The sequence below is a fragment of the Pyrus communis genome, chromosome 11 (assembly GCF_041283825.1).
Source record: "Pyrus communis isolate YQ-2024b chromosome 11, ASM4128382v1, whole genome shotgun sequence".
Classification (NCBI taxonomy): Eukaryota; Viridiplantae; Streptophyta; class Magnoliopsida; order Rosales; family Rosaceae; genus Pyrus; species Pyrus communis.
The window spans coordinates 28431711-28456063 of NC_142575.1; the positions used below are offsets into that span (position 1 = coordinate 28431711).

At 35.4% G+C, this 24353-nt stretch overlaps 3 protein-coding genes across 3 annotated transcripts; all 3 read left to right on the forward strand.

The window, feature by feature from the left end:
• Positions 1-6409: 6409 nt before the first annotated feature.
• Positions 6410-12036, forward strand: TAT7 (Tyrosine transaminase family protein). Its single transcript, XM_068481128.2, has 8 exons — positions 6410-6548; positions 9024-9419; positions 10086-10425; positions 10540-10758; positions 10916-10975; positions 11308-11463; positions 11553-11646; positions 11750-12036. The coding sequence occupies exons 2-8, from the start codon at positions 9157-9159 to the stop codon at positions 11866-11868; spliced, it is 1251 nt and encodes a 416-aa protein (XP_068337229.2). The 5' UTR covers positions 6410-6548; positions 9024-9156; the 3' UTR covers positions 11869-12036.
• Positions 12037-14254: 2218 nt separating this feature from the next.
• LOC137742310 (D-amino-acid transaminase, chloroplastic) lies at positions 14255-16975 on the forward strand. Its single transcript, XM_068482150.2, has 5 exons — positions 14255-14703; positions 14838-14899; positions 15452-15627; positions 15801-16474; positions 16650-16975. The coding sequence occupies exons 1-5, from the start codon at positions 14667-14669 to the stop codon at positions 16751-16753; spliced, it is 1053 nt and encodes a 350-aa protein (XP_068338251.2). The 5' UTR covers positions 14255-14666; the 3' UTR covers positions 16754-16975.
• A 4678-nt stretch (positions 16976-21653) lies between these two features.
• LOC137742300 (uncharacterized protein At4g28440) lies at positions 21654-24275 on the forward strand. The gene is made up of 2 exons (XM_068482131.2): positions 21654-22054; positions 23765-24275. Exons 1-2 carry the CDS (start codon positions 21790-21792, stop codon positions 23974-23976), a joined length of 477 nt encoding a protein of 158 aa, XP_068338232.2. The 5' UTR covers positions 21654-21789; the 3' UTR covers positions 23977-24275.
• Positions 24276-24353: the final 78 nt, after the last annotated feature.

Genomic DNA, 24353 nt, shown 5'->3' on the forward strand with positions numbered 1-24353 from the left:
ACGAATTTGCTTAACTTCGGAATTCCGAAAGAACCCGAAGCCAATGAGTTTCCAAAAGGCCTCGTGCTAGGTAGAGATGGGAATATACATATAAGGCTTACAGGATCCACTCCCCTGGACGATGTGGGATGTTACAATCCACCCCCCCTTAGGGGCCCGACGTCTTCGTCAGCACACTTTTGGCCAGGGATTGGCTCTGATACCAAATTGTCATATCCCGACCCGGGCCCCCACCACATCCCGGGCTCGACTCCACCGTAGCACAATATTGTCCGCTTTAGGCCCCGACCATGTCTTCACGGTTTTGTTTCTAGGAACTCACACGATAACTTCTCAGTGGGTCACCCATCTTGGGATTGCTCTCGCGCAAACTTGCCTAACTTGAAAATTCTGATGGAACCCGAAGCCAATGAGTTCCCAAAAGGCCTCGTGCTAGGTAGAGATGGGAATATACATATAAGGCTTACAAAATCCACTCTCCTAGGCGATGTGGGATGTTACATTTTGTACTTGTAATTAACTTTTTAGAATTTTTCATTTTTAATTTCTGATAATAATAAAAGATTAGTTGAAAGTATTTGAAAATATTGAAACAAGTGTAAGGTTGAAGAACATGGCTAGGTATTTATAGAAGAAAAAAATTAATATTTTTTATAAATTTTTAATTGATTAACGTCAGCGTGACAACACCTAGGCGTTGCCTAGGCAATTTTGGCCTATTGAATGTCGGGCTCCCATGGAGCCCAATTGATTGGTGAGGGCTGGAGGCTTCTTTGGTGGTGGGGGGAGTGGGGAAGGCCTATCCCCACCGGAATTGGGCATGCTGGGGTTGCTCTTAGTGTACTTAATATTGTTTATTCTAAAAATAAAAAAAAATTACGGTAACTCCACATCAGCATTGTCATTTCTTCTTTTTTTTTTTTTTTTTTTTTTTTTGCTTCCTTTTCTTTCATTCCAAAGGTACCCTTAATCTTATCATTAGTTATAACTGATAAGTTATCATAATCTCTTAATTAATTCATGAAAAAGTAAAACAATAATTCTCCTAAATTTTAGCTTATTAACTATATGCACGTTCATCATCTTCTTCTTTCTCCAATCCTCATCATTTTCCTGTTCTTTTCTTGATGCACACGTTCATTATTTGGAGTACTTGAATAATAGATATAGAAACAATAATAATACCTGCTCAATGAGAAGAAGAATAAAATTCAAGTAAATTTTAGACTACAGTTTCCACCAATTGAGGTAGACAAACATTAACATGAACAAGAACAAGAAGATGGAAGAAAAAAAAGGTTTAAAACCCAACAAATTAGCAGAATTGTTATAGCGATGGGAGCTTTTGGCCAAGAGGTATTATAAACTCGATTTTCCCCCACATAGGTAGAAAACATTTCCACCAACACAGGTAGCATAACCCTTCTGCAAAGCACAAATATAAAGAGATACAAAGAAGAAATAAAAATGGAAACCGCAGCAAATTAACATACCTATTGATAGACCATTTTCCCCCAACGATGGTACAATAATAAACTAATTTTTCCAAATCTAGTTCACGGTAATTTTTGGATGAATTCTGTTAAAACGTACAATGATAATTGATGTACTTTGTTTTGAAATCATAGAAACTTTAGTTGCTGACGTCTACTTACTAGACTTCACCTATAATGATGTAACACTAGTGGTTTTCATTCAAAACATGCATATAAAATTAGACCCATATTACCCATTATTAAATGACTCGAATGCTAACCTGCGAAGACCTGGTACAATTAAGGTGCATTTGGATGGGAGGTTTTTTTTTTTTTTTTTTTTTTTTTTTCAATACACGATATCTTTACATTAAGAGGTGAAGAATAAATTGGTCACAAGATTCAAACTTAAGAGTACCTCTCACTTACAAATTAATAGAAATATTAGTAAACCGTAGTACTATATATGTAGTTATTATCTTTTCTTGTCTTATAAATTTCATAATTTAATAAAATTTTAAAGTATTTCCTAAAAACTCCCAAAGAATTCGTTATAATACGATCCAACAAAAAAGATTCTTAGTGGGGGATTATTTTCGGGAGATATAGAAAAATGCAAGACCTTGTTAACTAATTCCACGGAAGAAAGCGAAAGAATTCACTCTTTTATTTTGTTTAATAGAAATTTCCTATTTAGTATTAGTAACCAGGAATATCGATAAAAAAATGATCCAGATGGTTCTTTCTACAATTCAATCTTATGTTACCAAAGTCAAAATTCATTCTTCGAATTTTGGCTTTGATTCCTATAAATTAAATTACTACTTGATCACCACACATAAAAAAGTTTATTAAGTTTTATTAAATTAATACGGCACATTTGGATCAAAGTTAGGTGAATTAAATGTCACTTATGAAGTTTCTTGTTTGGATAACTTATTAAGAAAAATGATATTAAGGCGAAGCCATGTAGAGACCAGTGAAGGCCTAGGCCTATCCTGGAGTAGAGACCAGTGAAGGCCTAGGCCTATCCTGGAGTATTCGTTTTATATCTATTATCTGCAATCCTGTACAAAAGTGAGAACGTGGCTCTTTCGTTGGGGCGGTTTCGCAGCCTCAAGTGGTCTTGAGGTCGAGACGTTCTGGTGTTGCACCTTTCAGATTTTTGCCTTTTGTTTTACCATATTAAACCAAGTCCCACCTCTCTTTTTTCTTTTTTTTTTTTTTTTTTTTTTTTTTTTTTGGTAATAATAAGCTTTATATTTTACCATATAAAAATCATATTCACCTTTTGGCCAGTTAGTATAAAACAAAACTTAGACAATCTAGAACAATATCTAATTTTAGTTTTGGTTAAATTTTGTCTTTTATTTATCAAAGTCATAAACAAGTTTTGCTGTTATGATATAATCATTTAAATACTAAAAAATTAAGCTCTACCACTCTTGTTTGATTACAGTTTTCCACGTCAATACAAAAAACAAAACCTTTAATTTTTCTCCCATTCAATAAAATTGCAATTATTTTGTCTGATTGCTTTTGTATGGCTTGAAGGCCCCTCCTAGTCTGAATTTCTGACTCCGCCATTGATATTAATTAACTTACAACTGTGTTTTGAAGTTATATTTATAAAGTATTGTTAGAGTAAATTGACAATTCCTAACGAGACGTCTGAATCTATAGACTAACTATATGTTTTTTTGTTGTAATCGTTTGTTGTTTATTTCTCACGTTGGAAAGATCATCATCAGGATTAATTAAAGACTCCCGCTCAAGTACGTTAATTAGTCATGCATATGCATTTTGTTTTATATTTTTGTTAATAAGATACTTGATCTTATTATTTTTGGCATATTGTGTTTGGACTAATAGAAAGAATAAAAGCAGCAGCTTCTAAAGACAATATGCCAACAGATTAATCATCGCAACAGTCCGAAGAAGCTTCTTCTAATTCACATCTCCCAATTTGCACACAAATTGCGGTGATTAATCTTTTGGCGTGGATTGAGTTGATGTATTTTAGATGAAAAGGGTTAAATTGAGGCAATGAACAATGAACTATAACACGCATTTAGTTTTAATCTCTGAATTTTAATAACAGTTGCTCAAGTCCTTGAATTATATTTTGTGGTTCACTTATGGCCCCTTTTGCTAACTCCGACAATTTTTATAGGATATCTGAGGCTAGTGGGTTTAGGCTACGTAGAGAAAAGATAGGGTGAAGGATTCTTCAAGGTACGTAGTACGTAGAGATCTACGTTATATTTCAGGCTTAATTTGCCCCCACAACTTATGTATTAAGGAAAGATGCGAATTAGCCTTGTGGATACAATGACGCTCAATTTAATGCCTAGTGATCGTCAAAGTTTTGCACACTCCTAAGATAATCCCCAAATGCACCAAGGATAACAAAGATACTTGAATATAACCAAGAAAAAAAAAATTGCAAAAACTTTTGTTCTTGGTGCTTTGGTTTGTTATGAAAAAGGTAGTGAGATGTAGATAGCTTACGTGGCACGCAAGCTGAAGTAACTACGTCCTTAGGTGGCTTGAATGCTGATGTGGGCATGCCAATTTGCTACTGAGCTTTTACAGGCGAAAGTTTTGAATATGGTGAAATGTGCTGCTGACTTCTGAACTGAGCGATTTAGGTTGAGGAAGGAACACTCTTGGCCTTGGGTTCTATAACATGAAGACAAGGTTATGCAAATCGCTATGAAGTTCAAAAATGGTTCGGTTGTCTGTGTGCTAAACTCTAAAAGTAACATGAAAGTAACACATCACTTCATCGAGAAAACTAATGTAGGACCTTGTTCGGTGAAACAATCAAAGATTCTTCGCCGGCTAAGACTTAAGATAAATAATTAGCCGGACTTGAGAGAAACACCATCTAACCAAACAATCGAGTCTTTTAAGGCAAACTGACTTTACAACTTCGGCCCGTCTATCCAATCGGTCACATTTGCTGGTTGCTTCTAGAAATTCCCTTCTATCCAGTCAATCATCTTTGCTGATTGCTTCTGGAAAATCCCATCTATACAATCGGTCGTCGTCCGTTGACTGCCAACCCAAACCTGTCTACCTACTTGAAATTTGTGCTGACGGTTAGTAAACAAGTTAGTTTTCTCAAAAGGTATGAGACGTTTCATGTAGAATGTTGATTTATGTGTTGAATTGAAGATCCTCTCCACGTTGCAGAATTTGAGGAGTGATTGAATTCAACATACTTTCAATATTGTATTCATTCACTGACTTACAGTCTTGGAAACACAAGTTTTGCCACTTGTTTCTTGCTTCAGGCAAAAAGATCATCTTTCGGTGATCGAAACATTCTTCCATAACAAAGCATAAAGCTCGGGAATCCTCTTCAGTGAGTAACTCAGTCTACATTTGCATCGTGCATATGCCTTCGAATGAAGATCATAGCAATAACTTTGTCTGCTTCACCAACCAGAGTGTTCCTTTCAACTTCAATAGTGGCTCTCAAACTCTTTATGGTAAGGTGGAGCTTCACATCTTGGACCTTTTCAAGTAGTTTTTTTTTTTTTTTTTTTTTCAAAGACATCCAAAACGGTAAAGTCGAGTTTGTTAAGGTTCAACATGTTGTTGTAACAAAGTGAACAAGATTATGGTTAGTGCTATGGAAAAACGTCTATAGTCAAAAGGTAGAACGTTTGAGTTTTATTAGACATGTTTTAGTTTAATTGTAGGATGAAAAACTGCGGGTTTCATGGGTGTATTATTTTATGAAACTTCGGATTTCTCATGGCACTTTTTTTTTTAAACTTTAAGTTCAAATTTAAAATATGAAATTCAAGTTCATGGGTATCTGCAAGCGAACGCATACACAATATAGTGAATGAGGGGTAGCTTCGGTACCCTATGTGAAAAAAATAAGTCATGACCCAAAACTGGGGCTGATGTGGGCTACAGGCCCAATATGGTTGATGCTGGGCTGCGAGTCAGCTTATGTAAAAATTATGTAGCATGTTTAAATGTTTTTAATCAAGTAAAAAAGAAAGTATAATTATAAGGTATGACTACAATACTTAGATTTAATACAATCAACAGTCAGATAATAATTATATTAAATACGTATATTTATATAAATTTTATATGATCATCAAATGGTAATTGTATTGAGAACATGTAAGTATTGTAGTTAGTTCCGAATAGAATAAAAAAAAAATTGGGTGGCCCTTTGAGATGGCCCCTGTACTGTTGTTCCTATGGCACTCCCCCAACGCCGCAATTGCTAACTGATCGCTGATAAGTTTAATCGTTATCAACACGGATGTTAAGCCTCCACTCGTATATTGAATTTTTGCAAGCTAATTGCCAGGTCTACCGACCACTTGCTGGTATTATTCGACAGACGCGAGATCGTAAATTCTTTTTCTTTAACATGCTCAGTATTTTTACTTATTTATGACATAATGTGATACATTGTTATTGTGAACTTTATTTTAATTCATTGTTCATAGATTATATTTGCAAAAAAATTTGATAAATTCAAAATCGTTAATACAATCATTTGCAGCGAAAATACTAGAGGAATACAATTCTAAAAAAAAAAAATCTAAAACGACTACTATTTAATCTAATGGTCATACGATTTTCCGATTTAGTTGATTGTTGGAAAAATAATCTTCGAAGGAAATTAAACCTAAGAATCTTTTCTCTTCTTAATTTGAGTTGACCGTTCAAAACCGACAGATGAAGATAGCTTTCCATGAGCAAGAGCCCATCCGATTGCTTCTTCCCAGTTGGATAGACGTGCTAGTCTTCTACTCTTCTCCACAAAAGATAACAAATCGATGAATCTTTGAGCTTATCTTAAAGATTAGAAATTGAAAGCAACCGCATTACATATTATCTTATAAATATGAGATAACATTCCACGACTTTTGGGAGGAGACTTATATATATATATATATATATATATATATATGTGTGTGTGTGTGTGTGTGTGTGTGTGTATATATCACTACCACTCATCAGGAAGCAAGTTTCACATGCACGTAAGAGAACTTCATGCATATCTCCATCATTTCTTCTGCTCACGATCTGCTGGTAACATTTTTTCCCTTTTTTCTTCTGTTTTATTTCTACTTAAGTGTTTTTTTACTTTCTGGTATTATCCTTTGTTAAGAGACTTCAATGATGTATTTTGAATTATAAAATGAATAGGGTTTAGTTTAGGGTTTGAGATATAGAGACAACATTGGAAGGCGCACTTCCATTTTCCAACCATGAACCATGCATTTTTCAAAAACAAGGGAAGGGAGGTGTGAATCCATCACACACCCGTTTTCCAAAAACAAATGGCGCCCTTCTATTCACACATCTTTTCAATTTTTTGTGGTTGAAGATTTATTTTGTGCTTTTAAGGAGATGTTAATAAAATTATTTATTTTTCTTCACTTATAAGTGAAATATCATATTTGAATTTCGTGGATAATAATAATTTTGAATTTGTCATTTGAAATTTAAACGTGAGACATCTAGTAAAAATAAAACTAAATTATAATTTTAAGTGATACTTATAAAAGAAAACATTGCGAGTCATTTCGATTCTAACGGGTTGTGTGTGACACTTTTGTCGAGCCACTTGTGTAGCTATTAAAACCCAATTTCCTAGAAAAACCTGTTTGTGATAGGATAAGAAGACAGTAGTCATGGGCGGTATGGAGGAATTGACCCAAAATACAAGGTGGTCTGGAAGACGAAGTGGACTTGGATTGTCTGCCCTTCCCATCCTATACATTTCACATCCCCTTCTATTTATGTGGTCATGGTTAAACCAGGTTAACATTTTATATTCTCATTACTTTTTGTCTTATTATTTTTATAAAAAAATCAATATAAAATGTTGACGTGGCTTAATCGTGACCACAAAATATAGGAGGGGATGGGAAGGGTATGGGATGGGGAGGACAGACAATCTAGGTCCAGACAAAATTGGCATATATAATATAAAATTGTTATTTTTATTATTTATTTGTATCATCATTTGTATTATTTTTTTTATAGAGATGAAATTCACTTGTTTTGATAAGTCTTACCATTGAAAAGATAATACAAATAATATTACAAATACAAAATAATTGTAGCACTACTCTGTATAATATAGCAACTCTAACAATTTCCTCTTAATTATACGTTTCTCCTCCTTATGGGGCTGTCTTGTCTTTGTTGGATAAAATTACACGTGTATACACAGCCTATTTCGTGGAAGGACAATCATTCAAATCAACTTGCAATTTGTAAACATGGTTTAGGAAAAGAATTCCAAAACCAATACGAGATGTTTGTATGTGACAGTTTTTGTCACCTTATACGAGTTTAGGAAAATTTCAATTCAGATAGAATACGTCATCGTTTTACTTGGCTACACTTATTGTTTGTTTGGTAACCAAGAAAATGGCCACAATCTCGACAGTAAATTGTCTTAAGGGACCCAAAAATTATGATTTTCGCATGATGCATAGAAAAAAAGATTTATTTCGTTTTCATAGGAATAACATGGTTCGTAAGCAACTCCAAACTAGGTCTAGGCTGGTTACTGATTTTGAGTATCTTAGTCCAAATCAACCTTTCCATTCAAATTTACTTTTTTCTACAATGATAGAATAATTATATTAATTCATCTAAGAATTCGAGTTTGTTGTGGTGCATAAGTGTGAAACACACTGCTCTAGCCAACTTAGCTAAACCCAAATCTGCTCATCCAATTGTACTTCCAATTCAGACTAATATGCGCATTACTTGCTAAAATTAACTGTTTGTGAGAATTTTCTAGTATGTATTTTTTATCTTTTAGAGGTCAATATATACATATATATATATATATACACGTATGTATAGTTAGGATCGGTGTACATGCACATTTTTTGACACGCTTTTGTTGAGCAACTCCGTGATGTATTTCAACAAACCAACCATTTATTTTTTAGGTCTTCTCTCAAAGATAATGTCTGCAAAAAAATACCCATATTTAAAATAATCTGAATGTTGGATTAAGTGAGTATCTCTTTGCAAAACCGTATTCTTCCATTTTCTTTACTACAAATGAATGTCTGAATAGTTTTGAATTTATCTTATTTTTTGCAAGAATGACCTATGAATGATGAATTAAAATATATACCATTCGGATCTTTGAAAGAAGTTACGAAATGAGAACCATAAAAAAAATTTCAATATGATTGTCCCTCGGATCCTTCAATCCTAACCCATATATTTTCAATTTGTCTACTCGTATGGTCGAGTTTTTTGAAGGTTTGTACGTTAGAAAAATTTAGTAAAATAGGACAAAATTTAGATGAAAGATGAATGTAAGTACCACACGAGTGTTATCCAAAGTTTTTTTCACCGCAAGAGTAACATTGAGATATAACCCTTAGTGCAATTTAGGCCAGAAGTTAAAGAAAGTGACATGTTGGTAGTGTGTTGAACTAAAACTCCATCCAGCGGTTGCCATGTTTTGTTGTATTCATTCAATCACAAGCATTGAAAACCTCACATGTGGTTGTTTATTTGGACATGCAGGTCCTCCGAGTCACTTCACTTGTCGGAACCCCTCCTCCATTTCCCTGCGTTTCTCTGACCTCAAACACCAAAAACCCCACCTCCCCAAGCTCAAACAAAAGACCCCTCCCCCAGACAACCCAACAAATTCTCCATGGAAAACCGCACCTCGAACCTCCAAGCTGCACCAGTGGACACTACTTGTTCGACAATCACCATCAAAGGCATCCTCAGCTTGCTGCTGCAGAATGTCGACGAAAACGACGGCAGACGGCTGATTTCTTTGGGCATGGGCGACCCGACTGCCTTCTCTTGCTTCCACACGACGCATGTTTCGCAGGAAGCTGTAGTCGACGCCCTCCAGTCCGACAAGTTCAATGGCTATGCACCCACTGTTGGTCTTCCTCAAACCAGAAGGTAAATTGTTAATTTTGGTTTTTCTTTCTGGGATTTTGTTGGTTTAATTATTCAAATTGGTTGTCTTGTTCTTTCTTGTTATGATCGAATTCTTGTCCAGGATTCTAAATGCTGCCAAATTCGGTTTCTGGGTTTCTGGGTTTCTGGGTTCCTGGAGTTTATGGCGTTTGGTTTCAATTTGCATTTTTTAATGTTCTAGTTGCACTACTTTCGTAGTTCTGTTCACTTCTCTTTTTACTTTAAATATACTGATCGGATTGTGGAGGGTGTTTTGTTACTAATGGCGTGGTACAAATCGAGGAGGAGCAATACGTTTGCCTTGTGAGTTATGAGGTTATAGCATTTTAAAGCTTTTTGGATTATTCAGTGAATACATGATTGAATTCATAAGGTTTCGTCGAGTAATTAGTTTGATAGATGATGGGATATTCTGATTATTAAACAATGCAAATCTTGTTTAGTGTCAAAAAGCCAAGCTCTATCTTCCTTGATGATGGGGTGTTTAAATGGTGACGGAATTGATACATGTGTTGGATAATAGACTGCAGGCTTGTACGGCAAGCAAACATCGGGCATATTCCCTTGAGGGGGTATTTCAATTTAATGATATTCATGGTGCATATTCATCACAGATATTATTAATTTTGCTATTTCACTTCATGACAGAGCAATTGCTGAGTATCTGTCTCGTGATCTTCCATACAAGTTAACATCTGATGATGTTTTTGTCACATCTGGTTGCACACAAGCCATTGATGTCGCGTTGGCAATGCTTGCTCGCCCCGGTGCCAATATCTTGCTTCCAAAGCCATGCTTCCCTATTTATGAACTTTGTTCTGCTTTTAGACATCTTGAAATTCGACATTTCGATCTCCTGCAAGAGAATGCATGGGAGGTTGACCTTGATGCTGTTGAAGCTCTTGCAGATCACAACACAGTTGCAATGGTAATTATAAACCCCGGGAATCCTTGTGGGAATGTGTACAGTTACCAACATCTGGAGAAGGTTAGTGTCTATGGTATTGTTATGGCATCAGAACAGAAGATTGTACACTAAGAGATCTGTTTTGGTTATTGGCACTGGATATCATTGTAACCTATTGTTTTGTATCACACTTAGATCGCAGAAACTGCAAAAAACCTTCGAATTCCTGTAATTGCTGATGAAGTTTATGGGCATCTTGCTTTTGGGGATAAACCATTTGTGCCAATGGGAATTTTTGGATCAACTGTTCCGGTTCTTACTCTCGGGTCCCTGTCAAAGAGATGGATAGTTCCTGGATGGCGACTTGGTTGGTTTGTGACGACTGATCCATGTGGCATGTTTAGAATACCCAAGGTTCTCCTCCCTCTTTCTCTTTCTCTCACACACATGCGCAAACACATACACAGCATTCTCAGAAATATAAACTTCATATATAAAGTGGATGATGCAAGTATAAAAATCATGACGGTTATTGATTAGGAACTCCATATACTATTTTAATTCTGTGTAGGTTATTGAGCGCATCAAGAAGTATTTTGACATCTTGGGAGGGCCTGCAACTTTCATTCAGGTTTGTTACTCATATGCTTGTTTTGAATTACTCAAACGCGTTAATGCTAGTGTTCTTGATTAGTGGCCTTATTTGGCTTCAGATCATTCTACATGCTGCCTCAATCTTCCACAAGCTATTATTTCTTAGATTTCATATCAGATTGGTATAATTAAAGACAATTTCGAATACAAATCTGTTAAATGTCAAAACTTACTCACAGTTCCTCAGGATTTGGAAGTTGGAACCAAAACCTGAAAAACACAATATTAGATTTGCATGTTTAAACTTGTGTCGGGGTGTTAACTTATTTCTCGTCTCTGTTTCCAAATGACATATCTGGTGAGTTATAGGCAGCAGTTCCTCGCATCCTTCAACAAACCGAAGAGGCTTTCTTCAAGAAAACTCTCCATTTGCTGAAGCAGTCCTCAGACATTTGCTGTGATAGGATAAATGAGATCCCTTGTCTTACCTGTCCCAGCAAACCAGAAGGATCCATGGCCGTAATGGTGAGAAATTAACGGAAACACATTTGTTTATATACTTTGAACTTAGCATTCTAATACATCTTTGCTTATTAATTTTCTGTGTAATGCAGGTGAAATTAGACCTTTCGCTACTGGAAGATATCAATGATGATATTGAGTTTTGTTTCAAGCTCGTCAAAGAGGAAAGCGTTATCTTTCTTCCAGGTTAGAAATTAATGAACAATTAGAACTATATTTTCCATGACTTTTTTCTGGTTTACAAGCATCTCGCTGACTAACTAACGGAGATTACATTTGTGTATTGCAGGAACAGCAGTAGGGCTGACCAGTTGGATACGCGTTACATTTGCTGCTGATCCATCTTCCATTGAAGAAGCTTTGAGGAGGACAAAGTCTTTCTACCAAAGGCATGCCAGAAAATTATAGATGTATTACATATATTTATACACAAATAGCAGCAACAGGAAATAGCAAAATTATATGTAAATCAGCTAGAAATCATTGTTTGCTGATGGTCTGGCATTTGTAATACTAAGAACGTATCTCACGTGTATTGAATGTTGGAAAATTTAATAATATTATTATTATATTGAATTTGTTCATTGAATGAAAATTATAAGTGGAGTCTTTTGGTAGAAAGATATGTTTACTTAAATGAAGTGTTGCAACTTTTGACTCTTCATGAATAGTCACATGTTTTCTAAAGAGGTATCTCACATTCCATAAATAAGGAAGCCCCTTATAATCACTGATATAGCAATTATAACTTTTCATTCTTTACATAATCATACATAGAGTGCACTAAATATTAGAGTCTCATTGAGTCCATATGAGAGAGTTTTCAACACAATCGTAGTTCATGGAGCCTTGCAATTTGGAGTGCTACTATTACAAGGACGTGGTTGTTGTATCTTGGAAGACATGCGCCGATCAACCATAAGCACCGTAGTGGGGCGTAAACTTGTCTTAAAGACATGACAAAGTGTTTAACACTTGCCTCAACCATATTTTCAGGTTTTTCTGATCCATTATATCATGTTCATTTAACATTGGTTACTCATGCGTATGCATTATTGTGATGTATAATTGCATGAATTATTTCTTGATTTTCTATGTGATTTATTATAGCAATTAGACCCTAATTTTTCCAACATTGAATACTAAACTCTTAGGCCTCGGTGGGTAATCCATCTCGTACCTCCAAGTTGGCCACACAATTTTCGTTTCTTCTTTCAACATACCTTAAAAATAGTTGTTCATCCATTCCAATTCAATCTTTCATACCAAATAAGGCCTTAACAACTATACCAATAAGTTATCTTACCATTGAAACAACTAAAGATGTAAAGGGGAATGCTAGCTAACTACGCTACCTTCACCTTTGCTATGCCTTTCCTTTCTATTTTTTCGATTTTTCCTTCGCATTCACCTACGTTACTGTTAAATTTCAAGATGGTTTAGCCATTTGATTAAAAGTCGTTCACATTTGTTACAGGTCCCGGAGTTCCTAAATTCATCTTCTGCAGTACAAATGGCGTTTAGAGTTAGACTTGTCTTATTTCTCATCTTTGGCAAATTTATGATTTGACTAATGAATGTGACGGCCGTCAAACTTGTCTTGTTTCTTATGTTCTGGTATGCGCTTAAATCAAGCTCAAATGTACGGACATATTATTAAACAATGCACCTTCATGGGTTCCACATAATCATTTGTCTTTATTTGTGGAAGGGATTCAAAGTGATGGTGTTGCCAAGAAGGTAGTTTGCATGTGAACACCGATATCAAATCTTTCGCACTTATTTTGTGCGTGTTTTTTATTAATAATTGGCGTGTGTTGAATTTATAATAAAAAAAATTAAGAAGGATTGAGTTTATAAATATTTTACAATCAATTGTAAAGATCATATAAAAAGATTGGACACAAAATGAAGGTAGGAAATTTGAACTCATCAACACCCTCTTGAACGAGCATAAAAATTAATGATTCTAACATAAGATTTAAAACGTAAAACAAAGCTTTTGACTTATGTGGATTGGTGGTAAAACAAAAACTTATGTGGCTTGGCATTATTGATTTTTAGGTGAGGTGTCTAGTATCGATGATGATTGCAATGTTGAATATTATATACAACACCCATGAAGCTTTATCATAAAATGTTTTGATGTTGTTAGTCGTGTAATTACCCATTACATATTGTATTTTATGTTATTATGTTCCCAATATGATTTTACATTCTTCCACACATAAGCGATTGAGTAATACATGTTCATTAATTAAGAAGCAACATTTTAGCAAATTTTCTTTTTAGTTTGGTATTGCTGTGCTTTGAAAAAAAACTGTTTCTGCTGTGCTGTAAGAATAAGCAGCTGTGAAATAAAGCAGCAGAGTGTTTGGTAAACTTTTCTGTAAAAGTGCTTTTGAAAAAAAAAAAAAAACAGTATTATAATGTATGATAAATTTTTATGTAAAACAGATATGAAAAAAACCGATTTTCAAAGCTGGGTTTTGCAGCTTCTTGTTTTTGCCTTTTTTTTCACCCAAAATTGTGAAAAAAAACTGAAACTGAATGTTTACCAAACACAAAAACAGCACCCAGCTTTTTTTTATACCAACTTTTTTCAGAATCACCTCAATACCAAACCAGGCCTAAATATAAGGATGCAGAGGCCATGTATTCACCGTATAAGATCATTTATATTTCATTGTTTCCTCTTTTTTTCCTTTAGTATATATGTCAATCATACCATCTCGTTTTTATTACAGTAGAACGAGATTCTGCTAAAAAGATGTCTTATTAATTAAAACTCATTATTCATTTGAAACTCCGCTTAAATTTTTAACTTCAATGAAAAATTCGTAAGTCTTAATCACATTTTACTAGAATATTATTTACTCATTAGGAGTGCTTAATTTGATGCAATCATCACACGGGTACCTGGACATGGAATCTCTCCCAAAAGTAAAGCTACAGCACAAAGAACAAAAGTCAGTGGTAACGTTGACTGTATGATACAATCCACAACACCGCAAGACAAACTGCAAACTTGCAAAGGGTTGAAACAAAAATGGATTCCCTTCCCTTCCATTCTAAATTAACTTTAATTGTTGATTAATGGCAGTATAAAACCAGTTCCATATCCCCTAATCCTCCATCACCCTTCTTCCTCACTCTATTGCTTAATTGTAATCAACTCTGGTAATTAATTCTGCTTCTGCTAATCCATGGCAAGCCACAGCTCTTCTTCTGAAAAGAAATCAGGTGAGAACTTCTGTTCTGTGTATTAATTTTGTGTTTTGGGGTTTTTCCATTTGTAAATTATCTGATCATGGTGATCCGTAAACATAATTGGTGCTTTGACTGTTGATGAACTTCTTGCTGCTGTTGTTGTGAAGATACATTGGAGGCTGGGGATGTCAATGATTTCAAAGTTCATGTGTTCAAATCATCATCCGAGGTGAGAACTCGAAACCCCCATTTTTTTTATATCACAGGCTGCCATGGTTTATTTCAGCCATGTAAATTGTGAACCTTGTTAATTTCCTATGGCCTTGAATTCTTCAGTGTTCGCTGTTAGAAACACAAAGACTGGTCTAAATGTGTTATGCATACAATTATACAGGACAGTTGTTTTGTAACTTGGTTTCAAATTATCTTTAGTGTATGTGTGCGAGCACGAGTTGAGTTCGAAAGAACTGGGTTGAGAGCTTGAGAGATTCTTAGATAGTTGCATTCTAAGATCAATGGCTTGTTACTTAAGTATAAATTGATACAATTACGCCGTTTTCTTTTGTGAGATTGATACTCATTGCTTAAATTTCCTTCTTATGGCCGAATCTAAACCTGTCATTCTACTCCATAAATATTCTGGTCGGAGGGGAAATTACCAAACGTCTAGCATTCCCTCACGCTTAGTGCCAATGAGTTTTTTTATTTGATTTGAGAGAAAATAGAAAACTATGCCTGTCTAACTCTGAACTTTCTAATTTGATGGTGTTTTATCAACCAGTTGCTTGAAAAGCTGCATGACAAGTGGAGCCAAGTTGAAAAGAAACCATACGCAGCCATGTTCTCGAGCACTTATGGTGGAATTATTCTTGATCCAGCTTTGATGGTGATTCCAATTGACGATCACATGGTTCATCGAGGCCATGGTGTGTTTGACACAGCGGTTATCTTAAATGGGTAGGCATCTTTAGATTTTCCTCTTTGGTTCTCCAGCTTTATAGCTTATATTTTGCAACACTTTTGTTGTAAGGTTTCATTCAAGTATAGTATAGGCTTCGGAGTTTTGTTCTTTTGTCACATCCAATAAGGCATAGAGTTTGAGTTATTGATTTGAGTTCTGATTCCTGCAGATTCATCTATGAACTTGATGTCCACCTAAACCGCTTCCTAAGATCATCTTCAAAAGCGAAGATCTCCTCTCCTTTCCCTCAATCAACTCTTCGAACCATTCTTGTGCAACTGGCTGCAGTATCACAGATCAAGAAAGGAACTCTGAGATATTGGCTGAGTGCAGGTCCCGGAAACTTCTTGCTCTCTCCTACAGACCTGCCAACACCCGCTTTCTATGCAGTAGTAATTGACGAGGACTTTTCTCAGTGCAAAGAAGGGGTTAAAGTTATCACATCCACCATTCCCATGAAATCACCTGAGTTTGCAACAATGAAGAATGTGAACTACCTTCCAAATGTCCTTGCAAAATTGGAAGCCGAAGAGAAGGGAGCAAATGCTTCCATATGGGTTGATGAGGAAGGTTACGTAGCAGAAGGTCCAAATGTGAATGTCGCTTTTATAACTCATGACAAGGAGCTTGTAGTGCCCTTCTTCGATAAGATCCTTAGTGGGTGCACCGTGCTAAGGATGCTTGAACTAGCACCGAAGTTGGTTGAGCAGGGGCGCCTTAAAGCTATAAGGACTGCAAATCTAACTGTGGAAGAAGCCAAAAACTCAGCTGAAATGATGTATGTAGGAAGCACACTTCCTGTTTTGCCAATTATCGCGTGGGATGAACAACCTATTGGAGATGGTAACGAACGACGTGCTCTTAAACTTTTATCAACTTTAAATGAATGTAGGGCTTTCATACTGAGGCTCCCTACTTTTTTTGTGTCGTAAAATCAGTTGCCACCCTGCTTTTCCGATGCAGCGATATTTATATTCTTACAATGGATTGCTGATTTGTTGTAACTTTTGTGTAACAGGAAAGGTGGGAGAATTGACAATGGCACTCTCAGATCTTGTTTGGGAGGATATGAATGCAGGCCCGGTTGGTACGCAGAGGACTGCTGTTCCTTATACCGAGTAATCAGATCAGGATGCAGAAGGAAGGCGTGTTCTCGCATCGAAGCTGCCTCTTTGATCATTACCCCTGGTGTTGCAAATGCTTTGTCCATGCTCCATCTTTGGTTTCTTTGTGTGTGAAGATGGAGAGAAAATGATTGAATAAAATACTTCAGAAACTTTTCCTTGAATGAAAATCTTTTAGCAGAAGATATATTGGAAAATATGGGAAACCACATTGCAGTAATTTTAACTCCTTTACATCACGATCAACTTGAAACTATGAACTGCATCGATTGTAGCTAAGGATGGGCAACGGTTATGGCGGATAGATAACTGCGGTTATTAACCTATAACCGTTTATGTTCATACATGAATAACCATTTACCCGTTGGGTAATTGCATAAGTGGTTATACTCATACCCATAACCGTTTATAAACGGTTAACCATACTCATAACCGTGTACCCATTTAACAATAACCGTTTACCAATTTACCTATTTTTGAACCCATTTATCCATTTTTTTACCCATTTACCCCTTTTTCACCCTCTACATGTTTTTTTTTTGAACATCTTGAAAATTACAAAAGAAAAATATATCATAATTTTCGTTTTCTGACAATTAAACACCGTTATAGTCTCTGTCTTTGAAAGATAATTTGGATAGGATGCGAGAAATCAGAAGAGGGTGACAGAAGCAAGAGAGGGCAGAGTTGCTTGGAAGAGCTGTATTAAACCCGAAATACCTTTTGACATTTTGTTTACTGCTTCAATGTGTGTGTATAAAATATATATAGTTTACTGCTTCAATATCATGTATGCCTTCTAATTTTATATATGCCTATGTTATATATATATATATATATATATATATATATATATATATATATATATATTATAATATTCAGTCGGTTCAGGATTAACAAACATTTTTAAAAATGTGGCCGAATCGCAAGCCGAAACTTTCAGGATCGGTTCGGAGATGAGAGAGATGGCAGTAAGGAGGGAGAGATGAGTGGAGAACAGGCGTTTGAGACTTTAAGTTTGGCGAAGAGATTGAAAATTTAGGATTTTTAATTTTTTTTTTTTTTTGTAATTTTATATATATTAAATTAAATGGGTAAATGGATATCCGTTATAACCGCGGATAATAACCATAACCGATGAATACCCGTTATAACCATGGGTAATACCTATAACCGTTCATTTAAATTTCACAGATAAACGGTTATAGCCCTAACCGTTTGTTCGTCTAAACAGTTACCCATAACCATAACCGTGAACTTTAAATGAACAGATAATCGCGATTACCCAAACCCATGAGCATTTTGGCCATCTCTAATTGTAGCTTCATTTCGTGCAGTAGTTAGCGTGAGATGCTTAACTCAACACACTTAAACTCTTCGAAAAGATGTGTCAAAGCGTACTTTTTGCTTTCAGATTGCATGACTATGGAATAATTCTAAACGCGAAAACCCTTTTCGAAAAGGATATTCTTGTTCCTTAACAATTGAAGAACAGCTCGAAATCCTACTGCCAAAAATGGTTAGAAGCAGCTCCAAATGCCAATTGCCAAGGCATGTCTGGTGTATCAGTATGATTCTGACAGTGCAAAAACATTTCCTTCAAGGGTTAAAAGTTTCAACTCCTCCAACATATAGATCTGCCGATGAACAACATCAATCTAATTAAACAGAAACTTGCCCCCTTCGATGCAACCTCAGTGTTTACGCACTTTCTACGAGTCGGACTGCGTAAACAAAATTTCGCGGGCAGGCATTCATTCTAAAGTAATTAATTAACGTTCATATGCACATTCATATTTCTTTTGATTTGATGGTGGAATGTCGATGCGCCAAAAATAAAGAAAAAAAATTGCTTCTGCTTATAGCCATGAGCCAAAACATGGAAGACTTATCACGATAAATAAAATCGCACCAGAACACGTTCATTAATACGTTAATAGGGTTTACAAAGAAACAAATATACATCTAACCCTTATTACATATCTAGAATAAATCTATCGCTTCATTAATACATTTCTAGGCTTTACAATGAAACAAATATACATCTGTATTTGCAGCATCATGACCAATCCTCCAAATCAAATACAAAATTTTTTTTCTTCTATTGTGACAGATAGTGAGCACATAAAATTATTGTTAAAAAGATCTTAATTATATCTCTTTGAATCATCATTTCAATATCACTTTTTGTTTTACCAATCAATCGTCCTTGCAAAATCTACCAAGACATTGAAGGTGTGAATATTTAAAAAAATATTTTTACGCATCATACCGTTCAATAATCTTGTAGCTTCTTTCCACTCCCTTAATTTTGCTCACATATCGAATTTCTTGAAAAATATGTAGAAAACAGCTATAGTTACTCATTGCAGAACAACTCCCAGCTCTTTTCTACGTCCTCAACAACAAAATAGAACTTTACCGATGCCACTAACTCCCAATATTGAAATCCCAAACTTACATACCGCGTAGTCGGGAATCTTCCATGAATCTGCAACTTCTGCGTCGTCCTCCAAACCAGTGACTTGCAGTGATTGATGACCCGGGGAAAAATACTCTGGCCAAGGATGTACCATCTCGTCCCCCGCAGATGCCTTCAAAGAAACATAAACACCTGCATATAAACTGAGAAAGAGAGAGAAAGGTTTCTTCAAGTTTGCAACGTCAGATCTAAATCTTGGATGCAAGAGATAAGGTTTCAGGGCATCGAAGGGGCACCCTTCTTTCGAATTTATATAATTGTGTGGCCACTTCGTTGTTTGGTCGGCTGCTAGCTAGGGTTTATACTTTCCTTTAATTGGGCTTTATTTGGGGAAGTCCAATCCACACACATGACAGTGATGGCATTTGCAGCCCGTCCTTTATGACTTTTTACCCGACAAACGACAGCAACCTCCACGCCTCACGCCAGACGTAACGGCCCCATTTAACAAATCTAATATCGTGCGATTAAAAAACGTACGCACAACGGCGAGTGCACAAAATAATATTATTCATTAGTTGACGTGGAAAATGTTAAGAAGATTTCTTTAAAAGTAAGATTATTTATGAATTTTTTGTTATTTTATTTTTTTTAACATAATTCTCGTATCAACATTATAATACATTGTGCAAAAACGATAATATAACAGAGAGTCTCACTTTTGACGAAGTTTTCCTAACATTTCTTTAGTGCACTTATCAAAAACGATGTATGCACGTGATTACTGTTTTGTTTAATTTCACAATGTTCAAAAATGCTACTGGTTGATTTATGAAACTGTGTGTGAAATTTCAGTGCCTTACAGCTGTTCATTAGACCAACTTTAGGAGGGAGACTCAAACCCAATATTTGGGTTTAAACTTGCAATTCAATAGGGAGACATAAATTCAAAAAAATTGGTTTTGAAATTCAAATTCGGCTAACCTAAATTTTTGGGGGCTCCACATTTTTTCAAAAGCAACGCTGCTAATGAATTATATTGGTCAACAGCTGGGCCCCAATTAGCAAGGGGCGTAGATACAAACCGTTTACATTTTAGGGGTCTCAATGGTCTTTCGATTTTTGGCCGTTGAGGATCAAAGGTCCAAATTAAGTTCATTTTTGGCAATTTAAGGATTTTGATTCAACGGTAAAAAATAAATTGGTTGAGTGGTTGGTTGGAACTTGGTGTGAATTGTTCGGTTTAGAAAATTTTGTTGGATTTAATTTTTTTTTTTTAGGTTAAAATATTCTAAAATTAAATTAAGATAACATAACTCAAAGTTACAAAAAAATAAAAAATTAGGGTTAAAACCAATCCACAACAACTAATAGACTTTACGTCCTGAAATTTAGGTCATGCGTTATCGGTGACATTCACGGTTCATAAAACTAAATTTTGTCTTTTGGTAGACCTAAATATTTGGGTTTGGGTCCAAGGGTTGGAGTTGATCTTAGTGATAAACGTTATAAATTTCGACATAATCGTGTTGAGAGTGTAAATCTTATATCGAATAATTAAGGAATCTTATATGTATTTATAAAAAAGTTTAGTTATACTTTATATTGTCATTTAATTTTACTATCAACTTTCATGATATTAGGTTAGGTTAACCTAGGTGTTGCCCAGTAGCCCATTCTCTTCACTTCCCAATTCTACATTAACAGAAGTTCTTCTGTCCCCCAAAAAAAAAAAAAAAAAAAAAAAAGTTCTATGTTCGAATACCTCTCCTTGTTGATAGTAAAATCAAATCATCTTTCTGATTTTTTCTACTCAAAACTACACTAAGGAGATGAAGAAAGATTTATACCCTAAACACAATAAGTTGAAGAAAATTACCCTAACCATCTGAACAAACCACTACTTGCAAACCAAAACATCTTCTTGTAACACACAGAATTTAAATTCATAAATGTAGACTTGGAGTTGGGGCCTCGGGGGTGTGGGTCAACTTTCTTGATGATAAGGACTCCTTGGGCTCCAATAAAAGTTAAAAAAAAAAAGAGGATACCCCTTGGACTCTAAATTGGTTGCAATATTGGGCTTCAAATTAGGCCCAAATACTAAACAAGCCTAAAGGTGAGCGGTAGCGGAAGAGTCACAAACCCCACGAACTGAGACTCACTAGTCACAACAACTAGCGAGTCACGAGTTTTTTTTTTTTTTTTTTTTTTTTTTTTAAACAAGCAGAAGTATCTATTAAAAAAAATAATAATAAACAATAGACTTAATCTCTTAAGGATCTAATAATAATATGATTTAAATTCGTTTTTATTGAGAATTAAATTTAAAAATTTTCATTTAAAAAAAAAAAAAATATCATTGGATTGTAACATTAAGAACGAGTCACAAGTTAAATGGTAGAAAACGAAACGTCACAAAGCCTTTATGTTTATTTTTTTATTTTCTTTTATGGTCAAGTAAGAAAGTCAATAGCAGAAATAAAAGCACACCAAAACGCCAAGCAGAGAAGAGAGCGAGAGTCGCACAGAGAGATCAAAACACATACAAATCCATTTCCCCTGGACTTTCGATTTTAGGGTTAGGTTTAGGGTTTTTGGACTTGGAAGCCATGTCGACGTCCACCAAAACGGCACCGTCTCAGACACCCCAGCAGAGCAATGCCAAGCCTGGTCTCAGGAAGCCCGTGTTCACCAAGGTCGAGTTGCTCAAGCCGGAGACCAGCGGCCACACGCTCGTCGCCAAGGTCCTGAGCTCGAACCCTGTGCTGCAGAAGGGCCGATCGGTGTCGCAGCACCTTCGCCAGACTCGAATCTCTGAGTGCTTGATTGGGGACGAGACTGGGACCATTCTCTTCACTGCCAGGAACGATCAAGGTATTGGGGCTTTTTCTTACTGTTTGTTTGGGAAAGTTGATTTATATGTTTTGTTTGTCTGGGTTGTGAGAAATTGACTTTATTTGTCTGATTGGTTTGATTCATTTGTGTGTTGCTGTGTGTACATATTTTTTTGGGTATGTTTTTGTTTACTGATTTATTTGTTTCTGTATTGGTTGCTGGAAAATGGGATAGGGTGCCAGAAAGAAAGGGTGCATTAGGATTAATTGCTTTTGATGGTTTGAGTTACTGAAGAAAAGAGAAACTCAAATGAATTAGAGAAAATGGTTTTAGACATTAAGTAGGCTATGCACATTGTATGCGGCTTCATTTCGTTGTAAAAAATTTCAGATGAACCTAATTGTTAATCTTGTGTGCAAAAAATTGCAACAATTATCTATGCTAGTTATAGAAATCTACTTATTAGTTATTGCTTTTTTTAACATCTTTCGAAATTATTGAAGAAAAGTTAAGAGTTGTGCATTGTTTATTCTTTTTGCCGGTATTTGGTGATGTTTTAACAGGTTTGAATGAAGTGAGATGCTTTATGCATTGTTAAGTTTTAGGATTCATACAGCGACCCCACTTAGTGGGATAAGGTTTTGTCTGCATTGTTAAGTTTTATGCTGGCACTGTTTGGCAAAAGAAGGTGAAATTGATTATGGTTTGTATTTTTTTATTTCTGGAGTGGCACCAAGCAGGTGCTTCCTCGCGGAATACCTTCAAGTGCTTTTCTAGGAAACACTTGATTTTTGATCAAAAATTTTAATTGACCCACAATGAAAGTGCTTAGAAGAGAAGCATTTCCAAGCAGGCCCTTAGTTTGCTTTTGTTTCTAGAATATCTGTTGACAGTGGTGCTTTAAAAAATTTAAACTATGTAAAGAAATCTAAATAAATAAAATAGATTTATGCTCAATAATTTGGTGGACTTGATATGGGTAAGGTAGAACAAACAGGGTGTTGAAATCATAAAGGAAGAGAATATTAAGAATAGGTGCATTGACGTGTTTCTTTAAATGTTTGGCGAAATGAAGTTTGGAGATTAGGTGCTCTTCTTATGTTATTTTGTTGATTCTACATATCGTGCAAAGCATATGAAACCAAGAATATTGTCTTGTGATTAATGTTTTTGAATTTGATGAGATTTAGTAGTACTTTGTCTCGTTTAAGTACTGTGAAAAGTATAATGGAATGATTTCTACAGAGACCTTATTTATTGGGACGGGACCTCTGTGGAATCTTCTTTTGAGATGATGGAGATTTGATGTTCTGGATTTTAGTAATTGAGTTTGTTCAACTTAGAAATATAGTTTAGGAAATTAGGCTTAAGAGATGAGCAATTCTTGCACTTCACATAGATCCTTCATCAATTAGAGACAGGCATCTTGTCATCTTGATGTAAGGTACCCTTATTGTAAAGTTATGTTGATACTTTGATCAATCTACCTTATGTTTACTTGAACTAATATATTAATCTAATTAATTTTGCACATTGTGTAGAAAAATGTAATGGAAATAAATTTCACTGTATCGCAACTTTTCTTTTGTATATGATGCGAACATGTATAAGTTGGAGTTTCGTTTACTGTAAAATTCTATGAAGGTTATCATACAACTGAGTGCAGTTTCGCTGTTTCTTAATAAATGTGTTTTGCTGAAATGATTATTCCCGTTTAGTGTATCTTGTTTTACCTTGTTGTTTGCCCAGTTGACTTGATGAAGCTTGGTGCAACTGTAATTCTCCGCAATGCAAGGATTGACATGTTCAAGGGATCGATGAGGCTAGCAGTTGATAAATGGGGACGTATTGAGGTCACTGAACCTGCAGACTTTGAAGTCAAGGAGGATAACAATCTCTCTTTAGTGGAATATGAGCTGGTGAACGTTCAGGAGGAAGGAGGGGCGCCGCTTGGCAATTAGTATATTGTGAGTGAAGAATCAAAATTCATAAAGCGTCGATGGTTGGTTTGGTTTTATTTCCATAGTAATCTGCTGTTGCTGCTACTTGCTTATATCGTATTGATGGAAGTTTAGTTTGGGAATGGCTCGAAGATGTTTTTCGTGAAAAAAAGACTTGGTGACGCTTTAATATAATATTATTATCATGACCTGACCCTAGGGTTTTGTTAGATGTGGCAGGAACAGGTTTTGTTTTTATGAAAGATGAAAATGTAAGCAAATGTTCATCACCAAGCAAGTGTTTCAATGATTTCTTCTCATCTTTTTAGCATCCCATCAGTTCCTTGCTTATATGTTGCACCTTCTTTTTCGTTTTTAAATGCATGCATTCAATTCTT

Excerpts from the sequence above, each read along its gene's own strand:
- TAT7 (XM_068481128.2), top strand. The coding sequence starts at position 9,157 with ATGGAAAACCGCACCTCGAACCTCCAAGCTGCACCAGTGGACACTACT. Across the intron at positions 9,420-10,085 it reads GGTCTTCCTCAAACCAGAAG|AGCAATTGCTGAGTATCTGT; the intron begins GTAAATTGTTAA and ends ACTTCATGACAG. Across the intron at positions 10,976-11,307 it reads GGCCTGCAACTTTCATTCAG|GCAGCAGTTCCTCGCATCCT; the intron begins GTTTGTTACTCA and ends GGTGAGTTATAG.
- LOC137742310 (XM_068482150.2), top strand. The coding sequence starts at position 14,667 with ATGGCAAGCCACAGCTCTTCTTCTGAAAAGAAATCAG. Across the intron at positions 14,900-15,451 it reads TGTTCAAATCATCATCCGAG|TTGCTTGAAAAGCTGCATGA; the intron begins GTGAGAACTCGA and ends TTTATCAACCAG. Across the intron at positions 15,628-15,800 it reads ACAGCGGTTATCTTAAATGG|ATTCATCTATGAACTTGATG; the intron begins GTAGGCATCTTT and ends TGATTCCTGCAG.
- LOC137742300 (XM_068482131.2), top strand. The coding sequence starts at position 21,790 with ATGTCGACGTCCACCAAAACGGCACCGTCTCAGACACCCCAGCAGAGC. Across the intron at positions 22,055-23,764 it reads CACTGCCAGGAACGATCAAG|TTGACTTGATGAAGCTTGGT; the intron begins GTATTGGGGCTT and ends TTGTTTGCCCAG.